This window comes from Thamnophis elegans, chromosome 5 (assembly GCF_009769535.1).
Source record: "Thamnophis elegans isolate rThaEle1 chromosome 5, rThaEle1.pri, whole genome shotgun sequence".
Classification (NCBI taxonomy): Eukaryota; Metazoa; Chordata; class Lepidosauria; order Squamata; family Colubridae; genus Thamnophis; species Thamnophis elegans.
The window spans coordinates 29,257,268-29,272,908 of record NC_045545.1 but is presented as its reverse complement, the minus strand read 5'-3'; the positions used below and the strand labels follow the sequence as shown (position 1 = coordinate 29,272,908).

The following is a 15,641-nucleotide window of genomic DNA, read 5'->3' as shown; positions in this document are numbered from 1 at the left end:
AATCACTCTGTCTCAGTCTAACCCATCTCACAGGGCCGTTGTTCTGGGGAATATAGGAAGAGGAAGGTGTGCTGGATATATTTGCCACCCTTAGTTAGTTGCAAAAACAATAAAATCAGGATACAAATAAACAAATACTGAATAATCTAATGAGGTATGCACGATGTGCCCTACAAATTAATTCGTGATTCGTAATTTAATAAACTTATATGACGCCCAATCCCGTAGGACTCCGGGCGGCTTACAAATACAGGGATAAAACAAAAATAAAAAAATAGGGGAAAAACGAGAACAATTTAAAAGGAACACACCATACACTCGACTTACTTAGGGGCTGGACCTCATTCATGGGTCAACAGCCCCAGGCCTGCCAGAACAGCCAGGTTTTTAGCAGACAACAGGATTCCCAGACATGCTAGTTCTAGTTCTTTGCCATATACGTCAAAAGAATGAATTAGTGTGGGTAAAACAAAGGTGAAAGAGACAGCATTTGAGGCTGAGGATTGTTACTCATCAAAGAAAAATATCACGATCCACTATGGATCAAAATAGAAGCAATCTGATAAAAAAAGAAATAGGTCACAGATGAGATCTTGTTTCATATCCGTACTCATTAATTTTTAATCAGGGAGATCACATTCTTCACACCAGCCTACGGAGGAAAGTGCCAAGACTTGCAGTATCAGCTGTTCACAGAAGCTAATCTATAGTTTCGCCCAGCATTCTGAAAGGCAATAGCCCTCTGGATCAGACATGAATCTACTGTTCGCAGCATCTTGTTTCCAACAGGATCTGGCATATCTGAGACAGAAGCGTTTTCAAACTAATCTGGGAATTAGTCAAACTGAAATGTTAAAGATACACTGCAGGAACTTGGTTAACTTACCTCTTGAAACCTGCTTTGGATCCACTGGCCTATCACAGCTAAACTGTCTTGAGGACAGACAGCCCAAATCATGGTGAGCAAAATAAGGGAGAAGAAGTCCAGGAAGTGCATCAGACTTGCCTTTTCTGCCTTGAAACGAAGGGGGGGAAATAAAGATATTGTTTTAATTCTTCTCTCATCGTTCAGTTTTTCCTATATTTTAGTCCAGAAATAAAACTATAAGGATGTTGTTTAAAGTATTTTTCCCTCATTAACAATGACAGTCCAAAAGAGACAATCAAATTACCTTAAAAAGAAGATTTAGCAGAAGGTTCAGCTTACCTATGCTTGTCAAAATGATGGGGGTGAAATATGCACCAACCATCTGGCAATTAGTTTAAGAACATAAGAAAATTTCTGCTGAATCAGTCCAATAGTCCGTCTAACACAAACATTTGATGTCACAGTGGCCACTCAAATGCATTCAGAAAGCTTACCAAGTAGGAGGGCACTTGCTCCCTTCTCATATTCTCCCTACAAGCCATATCTTCTATATTATAAAAATGGCTGTGTGTTTGTGTATATGTGTGTGTGTGTGTGTGTGTGTGTGAGTGAGTGTGTGTGTGTGTGTGTGTGTGTTCCAGCATAACTCTGGAACGCCTCAAGCAATTTCAACTAAACTTGGTACACACATGTCTTACTCTCTGGAAACAAATGCTGTGGAGGTAGGTCACCCCTAACACCTCTCAGGGTGTGTATTCTGTTAAGATACAGCCTGTTGTGTCATAAAATGGCTTCTACTGTGGAGTGGAGTGGAGTGGCCATGGTAATGGCTTCACAGTATTCCACAAGGGGGCTCCCTCTGGTAAGGGGGAAAATCCAACATTAGAAATTAAGGTGCTATCATTTTTCTTGATGCTTCTGGGGGCACAGGTGAAACATTTGGAACTCATTTAATTGCCCTCGAAAGCAGAGCTTTTCTTGTCTAATACAGGGTTAGGATAAATAAATACCTGAGCAACGCCAGATTATCAGCTAGTTACCTATAATTCACTTTTAAGAATGGCTTCAAACTCAAAAGTAAGTGTTTTAACCTTGAAACATTTTGCACCTTGTCTAGGGTGAACTAAGTGATTAAGACTAACCCAGTTTCTTAATGCAAAGTATCAGTCTTTCAATGCAGAAAATATGGCAGTCTTGACTGTGGCAGTTACATTTATCCTGATGGAACAATTTTTGGGTTAACATTTCTTTTTTTTAAAAACCAACTAAACAAAACTTACAGCATGTCCCAGAATAACATGAGCAATTTCATGTCCCAAAATGAATGAAAGCTGATTGATATCTGACACGGCACTTAGCAAACCAGTGAAAACGAACACTTGTCCATTCTGTAGGCAAAAGGATAAAATAAGCATTTAGACAAGCCATTAGGTATTTTCTCCCTCTCTCCCTCTTAATTATGCGTCGTTTCTTTTCAGTTATTACTTACTGGAAGTACAAAAGCATTAATGTTAGGCTCTTCTACCACATGGATAGTCCAGGTAATTTCAGAGAATCCTGGAATGTCCTTGTTGCTTTCAGTTAAATGAGTGACAACTTTCTTGACCACCTGGTAACGAGGGTCTTTTTCTGGCAGCATTTGATTCTGAAATTGTAGCATCCACTGAAATATTTAAAAAAGAAGGTGGGTGTGAAAAAGGGGAGGGGGAAAAAAGGACAGTACATTAATTGTCCCAAATGACTCAAACTGCAACACAGATATGAATATCTATGAAGGAGATGTAATAAACAAAAGAGATAATATTATTCAGAAGAAAAATGCTATCCATCATGCCACAGTCTGCTTAAGATAAAGTTTAGGGATTTGAATAGAGTGCTTTTATGGGGAAGTAGGTTTTTTTACATTGGTAAAACAAACTAAAGCTTCTTTACAGAGTAGTATCCACATCAGAGATATGTAACCTTGGTAACTTTAAGACCTCAACTTCCAGAATTCCCCAGCCAACATTGAAGTCCATAAGTCTTAAAGTTGCCAAGATTGGATACCTTAGGTCTACTCGTTCTTACAGCTTTCATCACAACACATCAGATAAGGGGTAAAGGTAAAGGTTCCCCTCCCACATATGTGCTAGTCGTTCCCGACTCTAGGGGGCAGTGCTCATCTCCATTTCAAAGCCAAAGAGCTAACACTGTCCAAATACATCTCCATGATCATGTGACTAGCATTACTAAATACCAAAGGCGCATGCTTACTTTCCCACCAAAGTAGTTCCTATTTTTCTACTTGCATTTTTACATGTTTTCGAACTGCTAGGTAACTGGTAACTGGAGCTCACACTGTTATATGGCGCTAGGGATTTGAACCACTGAACTGCCGACTTTTTTGATCGACAACCTTAGCGTCTTAGCCACTGAGCTACCGCATCCCTGTAGGACTTGTTTAATGAGACTGCAATGCTGTTTACATCACTTAGACACACCATGTCCCCCTCCCCACAGTCTCTACCAAATGTAACCTACCAATACGAACAATCTTTAAAATCAAAAGGAAACACAGGCTTATAGTAGCTACGATTCAGTTCCATACCCTTCCCCTGTATTTCAAATTAATCACAAGCAGCACAGGTGAAAAAGCTGTCTGTTTAACACCCTGAACTGTTATGTATCAAAGAAGGTGCCAAGCTAATTGATCCACTAAATTGGCTTAATAATGAAGGTGGAACAATGGTTCTCATTACAAAACCCTGTTCGGAAATGCTAAAAATCAGAAACCACCATTGTATTCAAGTGCCTTTATAAAGTAGCTTCTTCTTTGATGCTTTAAGTTCTTTGTTCCTCTCATTCTCTTCATTTTCTCTTCCTTCCACTTCTATTACCAATTGAAGCCTTCACCACACAGAAGGCAGTCATCATATATGCAGATAAATGCCACTCAAATCCTGCAGGGCAACCAAGAGAGATAAGCAGAAGAAGGGAGAATTCTTGCTGCAAATAATAATTTTCTTCCAACTGCCTCCCATAGCCTCCGACTTCTGCAGCACATAAAAATGGTGTCTTGCCTCAAGGGTATCATGTAACAATTTCTCCCCAAACAACAAGAAGCTGTGCTTCTACAACAGAAAGCTCAATTCAGCTTTCAGCATTTTGACCTATCCAGTTGGATCAAACCTTATTTTTAAATTCTTTTTGGTCAGGCAAATTTAAGCTTCTGGACAATAATTGAGTGTAAGCCAAGGTAAATGAACAGACGGAGACAAAATTACTGGGGTTACTTTTTCCCCTGCCCTGCATATCTCTGTGGCTTTGTATTTCACTGTTGCATTGTGATTCAGAGGCAACAGTTCCGGAGAGATAAACACTTAACATGTAAGTCAAGACACAATCCTGACGTAACCAAGTTTAGCTAGAAATTGTAGGAACCAACCTTTCCAATGCTCTTGGCACCTTATAAAGCTTAGTAATCAGAGGCAGCAAAACTATAATTTCCTGACTCAAGTCAGTGGTTTTCTACTAAATCTTGCTTGTTAGGGAAGGCCAAACTCTGTCAATATGCCTCACCCAGTCTGACATTCAACTGAAGCCAGAGGTGATGAAATCTTCCCTAGGAGTGGCTTAAACTTGTCAAACAGCCACACCAACTTCCCTGGTATTTTGAAAACCCAGTGATCAGAGAGAGCAAAACAATCATCCAAAAGACCAAATCAGGGGCGAATCTTATATTAAGCTGCATGTCCCAGAAAAGCAAGTGGAAAATCAAGAGTGTTTTCCCCAAGAGTTTCTGTGAAGGATGATTTTTGCATTGGTTTAGCGTAAAGTAGACCCTTTGCTGGAGAACATGGTGGCTTCTGTGCTTTCTGCTATCTTTGCTGTTACTGCCTCAAAACAGGTACAAAGAGCATATTTCAAAATGTCAAGGTTACAAAACAAAGTCTGTTCAAATCCTGATATTTTCACAGCATTCTATAAAAAAACACCCACCAGTGCTTTATAGTTTATGATTAACTTTTTTCAAGCAGAAACTCAAGGCAGCTGAAATCAAGGAAGTTCAAACCACAAACCTGAATCACACACCATCTTGGAATCACCCTCAAAATTAAACCAGAGCTGATTCGCAGGGGTCTAAACATACTTTTTACAGATATTGATCTTATTTTCATTTATTTAACCAATTTATACAACTGCCCGTCTCACTAGCAAGCAATTCTGGGCAACGTACAACAGAGCTAGAAACAAGTTAATAAATATATTAAAAAGTATAAAAACCAAATTAAAACAAAGAATAATAGATGAAGGAATAGTAAAAAGTATTTTATCATCAGTTTCAAGCCAATTGAGTGTCATCAGCATACGGATGATACTTCACCGCATGGCGATGGATGAGCTCATCCAGGGGACTCATGTAGATCTTAAATCGGAGAGGGGAGAGTATTGATTGCTCTGGCATCCCCCATAGCAGGGACAAAGGGCAGAATCTCTCTTCTGCAATCACCATTGACTGGAACCAACGCTGCAGAAAAGAGGTGAACCTGCACAACACCATGCCACCTACCCTCAATTTCTGAGTCGGTCCAGAAGGCTACCATAGTTGATGTTATTGAAAGCAACCAGGATGGACACAAAGCCACCATCCTGCTCATACCACCATCATCCAAAAGCACAACCAATGCCAATTCCATACCGTATCCAGGTCTAAATTCTGACTGGGGAAAAAATTGCAGATAATTCATCCAAGTCCTCTGAAGTTGCTGCATACCCATTCTCTTAACCGCCTTCCTCAAAAAGGAGAGGATGGATACTTAATTATTTATTTATTTATTTGTTTGTTTGTTTGTTTCTTTGTTTGTTTATTTGTCTTGTATGCCGCCCACCCCCGGAGGACTCCGGGCAGCTCACAAAAGACAAGGGAAAGGGGGGGAACGAGACAAAGACAACATATTAAAAACAAAACCAACATTCACAATTTCTGTGGAGGTAGATGCTTCTCAGCTCCCCCCAGCCTGCTGGAACAGCCAGGACTTGGTGGCTTTGCGGAAGGCCGGGAGGGTAGTAAGGATCCGGATCTCAACAGGGAGCTCGTTCCAGAGGGCCGGAGCTGCAACAGAGAAGGCTTTCCCCCGGGGAGTCGCCAGCCGACATTGGCTGGCAGATGGAATCCAGAGGAGACCCAACCTGTGCGATCTAATTGGTCTGAGAGAGGTAATCGGCAGGAGGCAGTCTCTCAGGTACCCAGGTCCGATGCCATGTAGAGCTTTATAGGTAGCGACCGGCACCTTGAAGCGGATTCGGAAACTAATAGGTAGCCAGTGCAGCTCGCGGAGGATAGGTGTAACGTGGGTGTACCTTGGTGCACCCACAATCGCTCGCGCGGCTGCATTCTGGACTAATTGGAGTCTTCAAACACTCTTCAAGGGCAGCCCCATGTAGGGTGCATTACAATAATCCAGTCTTGAGGTCACAAGAGCGTGAGTGACTGTCTGAAGGGCCTCCCGATCCAGGTAGGGTCGCAATTGGTGCACCAGGCGAACCTGGGCAAAGGTCCCCCTGGTCACAGCCGACAGATGGTGTTCTAGAGTCAGCTGTGGGTCCAGGAGGACTCCCAAATTGCGAATCCACTCTGAGGGGCGTATAATTTCGCCCCCCAGCCTGAGAGATGGAACAGTTGGACAATCTTTGGGAGGGAACATCAGAAGCCACTCGGTCTTGTCTGGATTGAGTGCCAACTTGTTTGCTCCTATCCAGACTCTAACAGCCTCCAGGCACTGGCACATCACTTCTACTGCTTCACTGAGTTGGCACGGGGCAGACAGATACAGCTGCGTATCGTCTGCATATTGGTGATACTTAATCCCGTGCCGGCGTATGATCTCACCCAGCGGCTTCATGTAGATGTTAAATAGGAGGGGGGACAGGACCGAACCCTGTGGCACCCCATATTTGAGGGGCCTTGGGGTTGATCTCTGCCCTCCGACCAACACCGACTGCGACCTGTCCGAGAGGTAGGTGGAGAACCACCGCAAAACGGTGCTGGGTGAAAGTTTGTCCAGTGTCATGGGGTCCAGTGATGGCTTCTTAAGATGCAAAGGAACAATTTTTCCCTACTGAAAGAAGAATTTACCACTGCTAGAATCCACCCACACTACGCGTTCCGAGCCACTTTCACAAGCCAAGAAGGGCATGGTAGCAAAAGAATGCCCTTAATTTTTACCAACCCTGATTTTGATATAATTGAAAGTTTGCAAAGACATATTTTCTCTAAAAAAGGAGCATATGTCTTTTCAGATGTTAAATAATTATCATTATTTCTAGTCAGCAATAATGGGAGAGTAGTTGTTATAATATAACAATGTCTGTGGATTATAAACAGGGGTGGGCTGCTAAGGGGACCCCCGGGTTTGGGAGAACCCGTAGCTAACATTATGGCCAGTTCAGAAAACCTCCAAATCCCACCCCTGGCTGGCCCTGCCCACCCCACCCCATCCTGTCCTGTTCCTCCCACACCACCCCTCCCCTCCCCTCCCAGGAGTTTCCACATGGCAAGGATGCAAGATAAATGCAGGGCCCGCTCAGGGAGGGGAAAAAATTGGCTTACCGGAAGCTCCAGAAGTCCAGAGCCTGGAGGAGGCAGTTTTTGCCCTCCTAGAGGCTTGAGGAAAGCCTCCGGAGCCTGGGGAAGGTGAAAACGAAATCCACTAGGCCATGCCCACCATGACCATGCCCACCCAGCAATCCGGCAGAGAACCCATTGCTGAAATTTTTGAAGCCTACCCCTGATTATAAATTGAAACAGTTAAAGCCAAAACACTAAGTCTACCAGAATTACACAATACTATATTAAATGGATGGACTCATTGTACTTCATATATTATAGCACTTTGAGAAAAAAGGCCATTCTAAAGAAACAAGAAACAAAGATTCTGTTTACCTTAGTAATTACCTACCATGTCATACTCCATTTCCGTCATTTCTGCAAACTGATCCTTGTGAAATACTACAAGCCGAGTGCGTCCAGTTATTGGTGTCTCCTCCAAATGCGTAAAATAAAAAAGAATAAATACAACTCCCAAGCTAGAAATTCCAAGAGTTATCTTCCATCTATTTCTTCTCAAAGCTTCTTTAAATAACTCCTTCTTGTTTGGAGGAAGTGCATGCCACCATTTTCTTATACTCCTAGAAGACACAAATATTATAATTTTCAAACAACTGCCCCTAGATTGCTAAAATATATAATCTTGGATATAGATTTTATCCAGATGAGAGGTTCACAACTAACTTGCCTGTTATGAAGTCAAAAACAAATAAAGTGCAATTGTTTCTCACTATAGCACAATAAATCAATATCCTGCCAATTCCACCTAAGGATTGCAAAGCAAGATTTACAAATTGGTAGTCACTGAGTCTCTATAAAAGAATGAATATTTATTTTATCATACTTTAAATTACTTATCTATAATATGAAGAAACATGTTCTTAGGTAAATTTGCCCTAGTAAAATAAGTGTTTATTTTATACTTAACTATGGTTTAAACATACCAAACAAAATAAACAATTTAAGATTTGCACTGGCCCTTGAGACAATTAAACAAACCACACTATAGTTTAATTCAAAATGTAACCCCAGAGTCTGCAACATATACAAATTATTAGAAGTAGAATAATAATCTATATTTAAACCACAAACTGGTTGGAATTTTAAATATTTAGGACGTATGTTTAGTATTTCTATGTATTTTTCTCCAAATTAACAAATAATACACCTTATTCAGTGCATGAGAACTTAACAGAGGGACGCTCCTATAAACCCAAGTAAAGAAACTGGCTGGAACTTCTAGCAATCCAAGTTGGATTCTACAGAACAAACTGGGAACTAATTTCATATCTCAAATTCTTAGCAATAAAGATGATACGTGTGACTGATGCAGACTCAACAACTGACCGATCCAAGCAGCAGTGAGCTGTTTTCTTCTGCTTTTCACCCAAGACTAAAATGCTACCATATGATGAGCTATCTCAGTAACTTTAAAAGAGCTACAAGAAACTCAAGATTATTTTCTTGCATACCATGGACTTTTATCACAACTGCTCCTTTGTAAACACGCCAAACTTTACAACCAATTATTCCTACTTTTTTTCTCTTTGACCAGGACAATGTTGATTGGTTACCTCCCAAGGATGATAGCAAAAAGCTTTTGCACTGGCTTCAAGATCATCAGTAAGAGTGCAGCTGGAGCAGCTTTCAGTATTGATGATCTGTGAAAGCATCTGAAGATCTGGATATTCTGAGTAGCAACGTCTTGTAATTTTTGAGACATGATAGCTCCAAATAGTACACATTTTCTCCTTGCCTTTTGCTGAGTGAGTATACAAGGCCTTCTAAAATAGCTGCATCTGGTTGTATCTTTAGGATCCAGAGGCAATCGATGGGTTCTATTCATGTTTCCATAGATTCTGGAATTGTCATTCCAGAAATAAAATCTAATGCTGTTCTTTTTATTCCATGCTTGACACTTTGTCAGTTGATGTTGGGCTCCATTTAAAGCTTTACTGGAAAATGTGTAAGGATTAATGCACTTTCTCCAATTAATTGAAGATGCCAACTGATTTAAAATACAGTTTCTTGAGCCACCAAAGGAAGCCATCTCTCTGTCGTTGAGTTTTGATATCTAAATGAAGACAATCAAAATGTAATGTTACAAAAGAAAGAATGAATTTGTAAGCATGTAATACAAAGAGGGAAAACAAATCAATTAATTCATATATGGCTGACTCTGAGTGCTACATGATAAAACTGCCTGGTCTTGGACAATCATTCCAGGATTCATAAATTTTGTTTCTAAAGACAGGAATAAAAATTCCACTAGTTAATTTTTAACTAGTTTCCAAAGAATAGTTAGCAGTTTACAAGCCAAATCTACACTCTTTATAAGTCAACATTAAACCAGAATTCTACCATTTGGGCACATAACTTAATACAAGTCTTAATACAAATCAGTCTCTTGCTGAGATAGGCATCCATTCAAATTAAACAAACAAATAAATAAAACACTAACATGGTCTCAAACAAGAAGTATAAAAAGAGAAGGGCCAGACCCAGGGTTCATTCTGAGAAACCAGCAGGTAAACATGGACAATATGCTTCATAGGATTTTTAATTCATAAAGGTTGCTCTAGGATACATCATATTAGGTATATTTGCAGTCCAACATGATCTAGAGACCAAGAAAAAGCCAAGAAGGCCAAACAAGGAAACTCCTGATGTTGAATCACCAGCTTGTCTGAGTTAACTTTTCATAACTTTCAACACAGCCATGACTAGAATCCTGCTTGTGTGGCAAAACCACTCCTTGTTATTCATCACATACACAGAAAGCAAATTTTCACAGCACGCAACAACTAAAGGAGAAAGGAGGACTGCATCCCTGCCCTTCCTGGGGATGCAATAGTATGACATAATTAGATTCCAACCTTTGTAATTTTAGATTTTGTTCCATTATTTTAGTACAGTGTTTCACAACTGCTAATCCCTTTAAACACAATTAAAAATGACAATAGTTAATAAATAAAGCAGAACTTTGGAAACAGGAAGCAAGACTGAAGAAGTAGTGAAAGAGAAAATAGAGCAGAGTTTAAGGGAAGGAGAAAGTGGATGACAGCAAATAGACAAACAAGTTACAGGAGACAGGAAGAAAATAAAAGACTAGGGATTCCAAGCAGGCTTAATTTCATACCTTTTAGGGATTTATATTTTGTGCTAAGCCTGAAGTCATATTGGTTGCTACTATAGTAAGTTTCTGCATAATAGATGGCTTAACAAATCATGGATAATGAAATTCTGGCTTAATATAATAACCAACTGAATTGGTCAGAGGAGCCTTAAACTCGTTGCTACGCAAGTTACAATTTCTCTACTCCAACATTCATTCACCACCCACCGGAATGAGATATTTTACTATCTCATGAAACACAACTGTATATATAATGGGATGTAAGATTCCGTGAAGCCCTTACAATGCCCTGTTATATAGATCATTAAAGTGTAGCAAGGCTGCCTATAATTCAAGGAATACTCCCCTCATTAAAAGAAAGGAGGCAATATTCAAAATGCACTTTAGCTAAAGGAAATGCTGAGAAACATGGGGAAATATAGATAGCCTGTGAAAGTGTCAAAAGATGATGGGGAGGGTTAGCAGAGCGAGCAAAACGATAATCAGGCATTGTCCAAAGTTTCTTTTTTCCAATGTGGAAAGTATCTATGTGAGGCAAAAACCAGATAGTACATTTATCTAGACTCCATACCAATATAGTAAGTCACCCATTAAACCAATTGAGAACTAAAAACAAGTACTATCGTATTTCCATTTCCTTTCTCAACATTAAACACACAAACATGTATTTTAGACTGCAAGGTGCCAGTACTTAAAACAGGTAGAACCTATGATTAAAGGAATCACCCTACTGAACTTGCACATCTGCATTTTGAGATTCCAAACCCAGTGTGGGGAACAAACACCCACATAATCTCCAGCACAGATTATGCAACCAAAGGGCCAAATCATGCACCTCCAAACTGTAAAGGGGGAATACCATGTATGCTTGCCCTTCTGGTTCTTCAACTTTCTTGTAACGTCTATGAAAAAAAAAATCCCGTCTGTTTCTACGTCAGACAGAACTAATGTTACCAATTAGAATAGAATAGAATATTCTAATTACCAATAGAAGAGAATATTCATAGTTCAGGATTGATTTGTGGAATCCTTGGTACTCTTGAGCTTTTTCTTGTAAACATTTCATTATCCACCTAGGTCACATCATCAGTGCAATACTGATGTTACCTAGTTGGGTAATGAAACATCTGGCTTTGCCAGCTGGCCTGGGCCCCCAATGGGAGGTGGTCTTACTGGAGATGGCTAAGCAGGTAAGAAGACCTCCTCCCCATCCTCCCCTGGTTGTTAGCTCTCTTAGTTCGATTTTACTATAGCTCTTAATAATAAGAAATAATAATAATATTTCATCTTTTAACTACTTACTTGTTTTATAAGCTGTAAAGCCACCCAGAATCACCTTGTAAGGGAGATGGGCAGCATAAAAAATTAATAAATAAGATAAATGCCACCAAGCTCAGAGAGCACCAAGGACTCTACAGAACTACATTCTCTGCTATTAATTTAATGTCCCTGTCCTACTTTCTCCATTTATTCGCACCCATTTACTGTGTTCATACTTACCTTTATACCTGTTATCTTTTACATGTTTGACAAACTAACTAAATAAATAAATATTACAAATAATAATGGTAGCAATAACACATTTTGGAATCTGGTCTAATATGTTAGCTTGCCTTGATCCATATTTCCCTCCAGGGATGCTTACTATGCCACCCACCATCCCAAACAGGGACTGCTGGGAATGACGGGACTTAGCCAACAGAGGCTAAGGAGAGACTCACTTGGAGAAAAGCTGCTTTATGGGACGTAGAGACGCAAAGTGGAGAGAGAAAGAGAGAGAGAGAGAGAGAGGAGTCGGGTAGCGCTGGCGCCCGTGGAGACTCGGCACCTACCACCAACGTGGGAATGATGGACCCATCCGGCCCGGGGAAACGGCTGAGACCAGGCGCCAGAGGCGGCAGAGGAGGAGGGGCCCAAAGTTTTGCAGCTCGTCTTTCAAGTTCTGCTTTCCCCGAAACCAAGAGGACTTAGCCGCGGGCGAAGGGTCTTAAAGGGGACGCGGGAAGAAGGGATTGCGATCACGGGGGCGAGTCTCTTTACAACCCATTTGACCCACTACCCAAAAAAGAGGCGGTTTCCTCGGAGCCTTAAAGCCGCACCCTCCGTCCGTCCGTCCCGTTCAAGGGCTTTGGCTGCGCTCAAGGCCGAAGCCGGCCCCTCAATTCGGTTCCCTTCCGGGATGGAGGGCGGAGCGTCGCAGGGAAAGCCTCTCGACTCGCGCGCTGGTGGCTAAGGGCACGCAGGAGGGACCGGCAGCAAAGCTTACTTTGGCATGCCAGGGCTTGGTCACTGCACCTCCTTGCTTAGTTTATTGCCAGGACAGGGCTGCCTGGCCCTGGAAATGTCCTTCATTACCCGACCTGCCTTGCCGTTGCAGCAACATTTTTATTTTATTCCAGCTTCACAAATGCTGGGTCCTTTTCTTTTTTAATATTTTTATTATACAGTTTTCTTCATTTTACATCACAATTTCATCTTTACAACAACTCTATACCAGTTTATATCCACAGTTTTTTTTACATTTATATATACTGTTATGTATAGATAATATAGTGATGAAAGAAATGTCCTTCTGGGTTTGGCTCCAAGTGGGGAAAAAGACAGTGGAGACATGGAGGCTGCTTGGAAAGATGGTTTATTGCTGGACAGGGCCAGTAGCTTGAGCCCTGAACAGAAAAGGTGATCACATACTTCAAGGTTGGTGGAGAAGAAGAGAAGGGCTGAGGGAGGGGCTTTCTAGGCTTTTTATAACCTGTTCAGTCCCACCTCTCTGTTTCCTGTTCCTGTGTAAGAAATATATTCTGATTGGTTGTCAGACTCCTATAGGGCCATGCAGGGGCAACTCTCTGGGCTGTGTTTTGAATCCAGGTTTAGTTGAGTTCTCAGATGCCATATGGTCAGTTGAGTAAAGGGCCAATATTATCATGCCTTTACTCCCATCCCCCCTGGGGCTGCAGTGGAGAAGTCTTTATTATGTAAAAGGGACTAGCTTGGCCTTCTTAATGGCCCATTAACAGTGGGGATGCGCAGGAAGCTACAGGCAACTATTCTGTCTTTTAAAACATGTTTCTTTTCATATCCAGAGAAATATTCTGTCTTTTCAATATTTCCTACGATATTTCATTTTTCTGGGAGAGGGCTGGATGATAACGTCCCACAGTAGTTATCATTCTAGTTTAAATACAAGGAAAGATGAAGAATATTTCTCTATATCTCTAATCCCTAGTCGGATCATCTTTATTAGGACCAACTCAAATGTTGTGCAAGTTGAGAAAAATATAAAAGCCCTTGTAAAGTAAAAAAAATGACAATCAGAGGTGAGAAATGTGCACGTTGCCTACAGGCTGTTTTTTAAGATCAGATTTCCGTACTGTTGCTTTCTTTAAACTTCTTGCCTTTACAAATGAAAACAAGCAACATTTAGGAAACAGTGTTACTCCGAATAAAGTAAGGTAACCAGACATCCCGCTTTTAACAATTTGTCCTGTGTCCCGCGGCGTTTTTAAAAAGTCCTGATTTTTTTAAAAAAAATTAATCAAGAACCCACCCACCCCCGTCAATGGTGTCCCGTTTTACAGTGACGTGCGGTGAGATTTACGGTTGGTGAAGCAAGAGCGTGGCGGCGGCAAGAAGCAGCATCCCTGCAGCTGTTCCCAACAGAGGTGTCTCGTGTTTATGTCCGCCATAGACATGAGACGCCTCTGTTGGACACAGCAATGGGGACGGAGGAGGCAGGGGGCGAGGCAGCGGAGTGCGGCGGCGGCGAGAAGCAGCATCCCCACAACTGTACCCAACAGGGGCGTCTCACGTTTATGTCCGCCATAGACGCAAGACGCCTCTCTTGGACACAGCGGCGGGGACAGAGGAGGCGAGGCGGCAAAGCGCGGCAGCGGCGAGAAGCAGCGTCCCCGCAGCTGTCCCCGACAGAGGCATCTCGCGTTTATGTCTTCCATAGACGCGAGACGCCTCTCTTGGACACAGCGGCAGGGACGTAGGAGGCGGGGGGTGAGGCGGCAGAGCGTGGCAGCAGCGAGAAGCAGCGCCCCCGCAGCTGTCCCCAACAGAGGCGTCTCGCATTTTTGTCCACCATAGACGCGAGACGCCTCTGTTGGACACAGTGGCGGGAATAGAGGAGGCAGGGGCGAGGCAGCAGCCGGTGAAGAAAGGGGAGAGGAGGAGGAGGAAAGGGAGAGGGGATCAGGATGGGGCTCCCGGTGGGGGGGAGAGGAGAAAGGGAAGGGGGGCACAGCAGGCAAAAGAAAGAAAACACCAGCCCGCCAGTAGAGGCGGGTAAAAGACCCGCTTCTGCTGGCGGGCTTCCCCTCTCTTCTCCAACAAGGCTGCCCTCCCTGCCTCTCCCCCTTCCCTCTCTTCTCAAACGAACTCTCTCTCAAATTGAGAGAGACATGCACACAAACACACACACAAATTACTCACAATAAAAAATTAATTACAAATTACAATAATTTTGAATTGCTCCCCCCTCTCTCCCTCTGACCCACATACCTTTTCCAGCTGTGTCACAGAGGATTTCAACTCTCCTCTTGTCTGCCACAATGAAAATGTGAAAATGTAAAAAGAAAAAGGCAAGAGCTGCTCTAGCCAGGCTGGGATAGTTGCTGCTAGAGTAACCATGTGGATGACTCTGCTTAACTGTTTTTAAAAAAGCCTCTTAAAAAAGTGCCCTCTGCAGGAGGAGGCGAGAGAACCACGTCCCTCCTTTGCATAAGGAATTTTTCACCTTTTAACCCTTGCTTAACTCTGCTCAAGTGATCATAAAGATAGTCTAAATGAAGCATGTGGTTCTCCTGCCTCCTCCTGTAGAGGGCACTTTTTTAGAGGCTTTTTTAAACAGTTAAGCACTAAGCGTCATCCACTGTGACTCTGGCAGCAACTAGCTCAGCCTTTTTCTCACCTCCCCTGCAGTTAAGCACTAAGCTGAGTTACCCACCAACTACCTTAGCCTTTTTCCTTCTATTTCTTTTTCTTTTCAGGATGACAGTGGTGAGGCCCTGCCTCCCCTGACTGCACCTCCCTGCCGCTTTACCAAT

At 42.1% G+C, this 15,641-nt stretch overlaps 1 protein-coding gene across 2 annotated transcripts in view; it reads right to left on the bottom strand.

The window, feature by feature from the left end:
• OMA1 (OMA1 zinc metallopeptidase) overlaps window positions 1-12,791 on the bottom strand; it is a 34,875-nt gene extending 22,084 nt beyond the window's left edge. Inside the window, exons 1-6 of one of the 2 annotated variants that reach the window (XM_032217336.1) lie at window positions 12,423-12,791; window positions 9,029-9,528; window positions 7,807-8,035; window positions 2,358-2,531; window positions 2,149-2,256; window positions 887-1,015 (exon numbers count right to left, since the gene is read on the bottom strand). In XM_032217336.1, coding sequence (XP_032073227.1) covers window positions 887-1,015; window positions 2,149-2,256; window positions 2,358-2,531; window positions 7,807-8,035; window positions 9,029-9,504 — 1,116 coding nt within the window. In that variant the 5' untranslated portion in view covers window positions 9,505-9,528; window positions 12,423-12,791. Of the gene's footprint in view, window positions 1-886; window positions 1,016-2,148; window positions 2,257-2,357; window positions 2,532-7,806; window positions 8,036-9,028; window positions 9,529-12,311; window positions 12,385-12,422 lie in introns of those variants that run through there. The other variant, XM_032217337.1, reaches the window with a different exon arrangement.
• Between the last annotated feature and the right edge of the window lie 2,850 nt (window positions 12,792-15,641).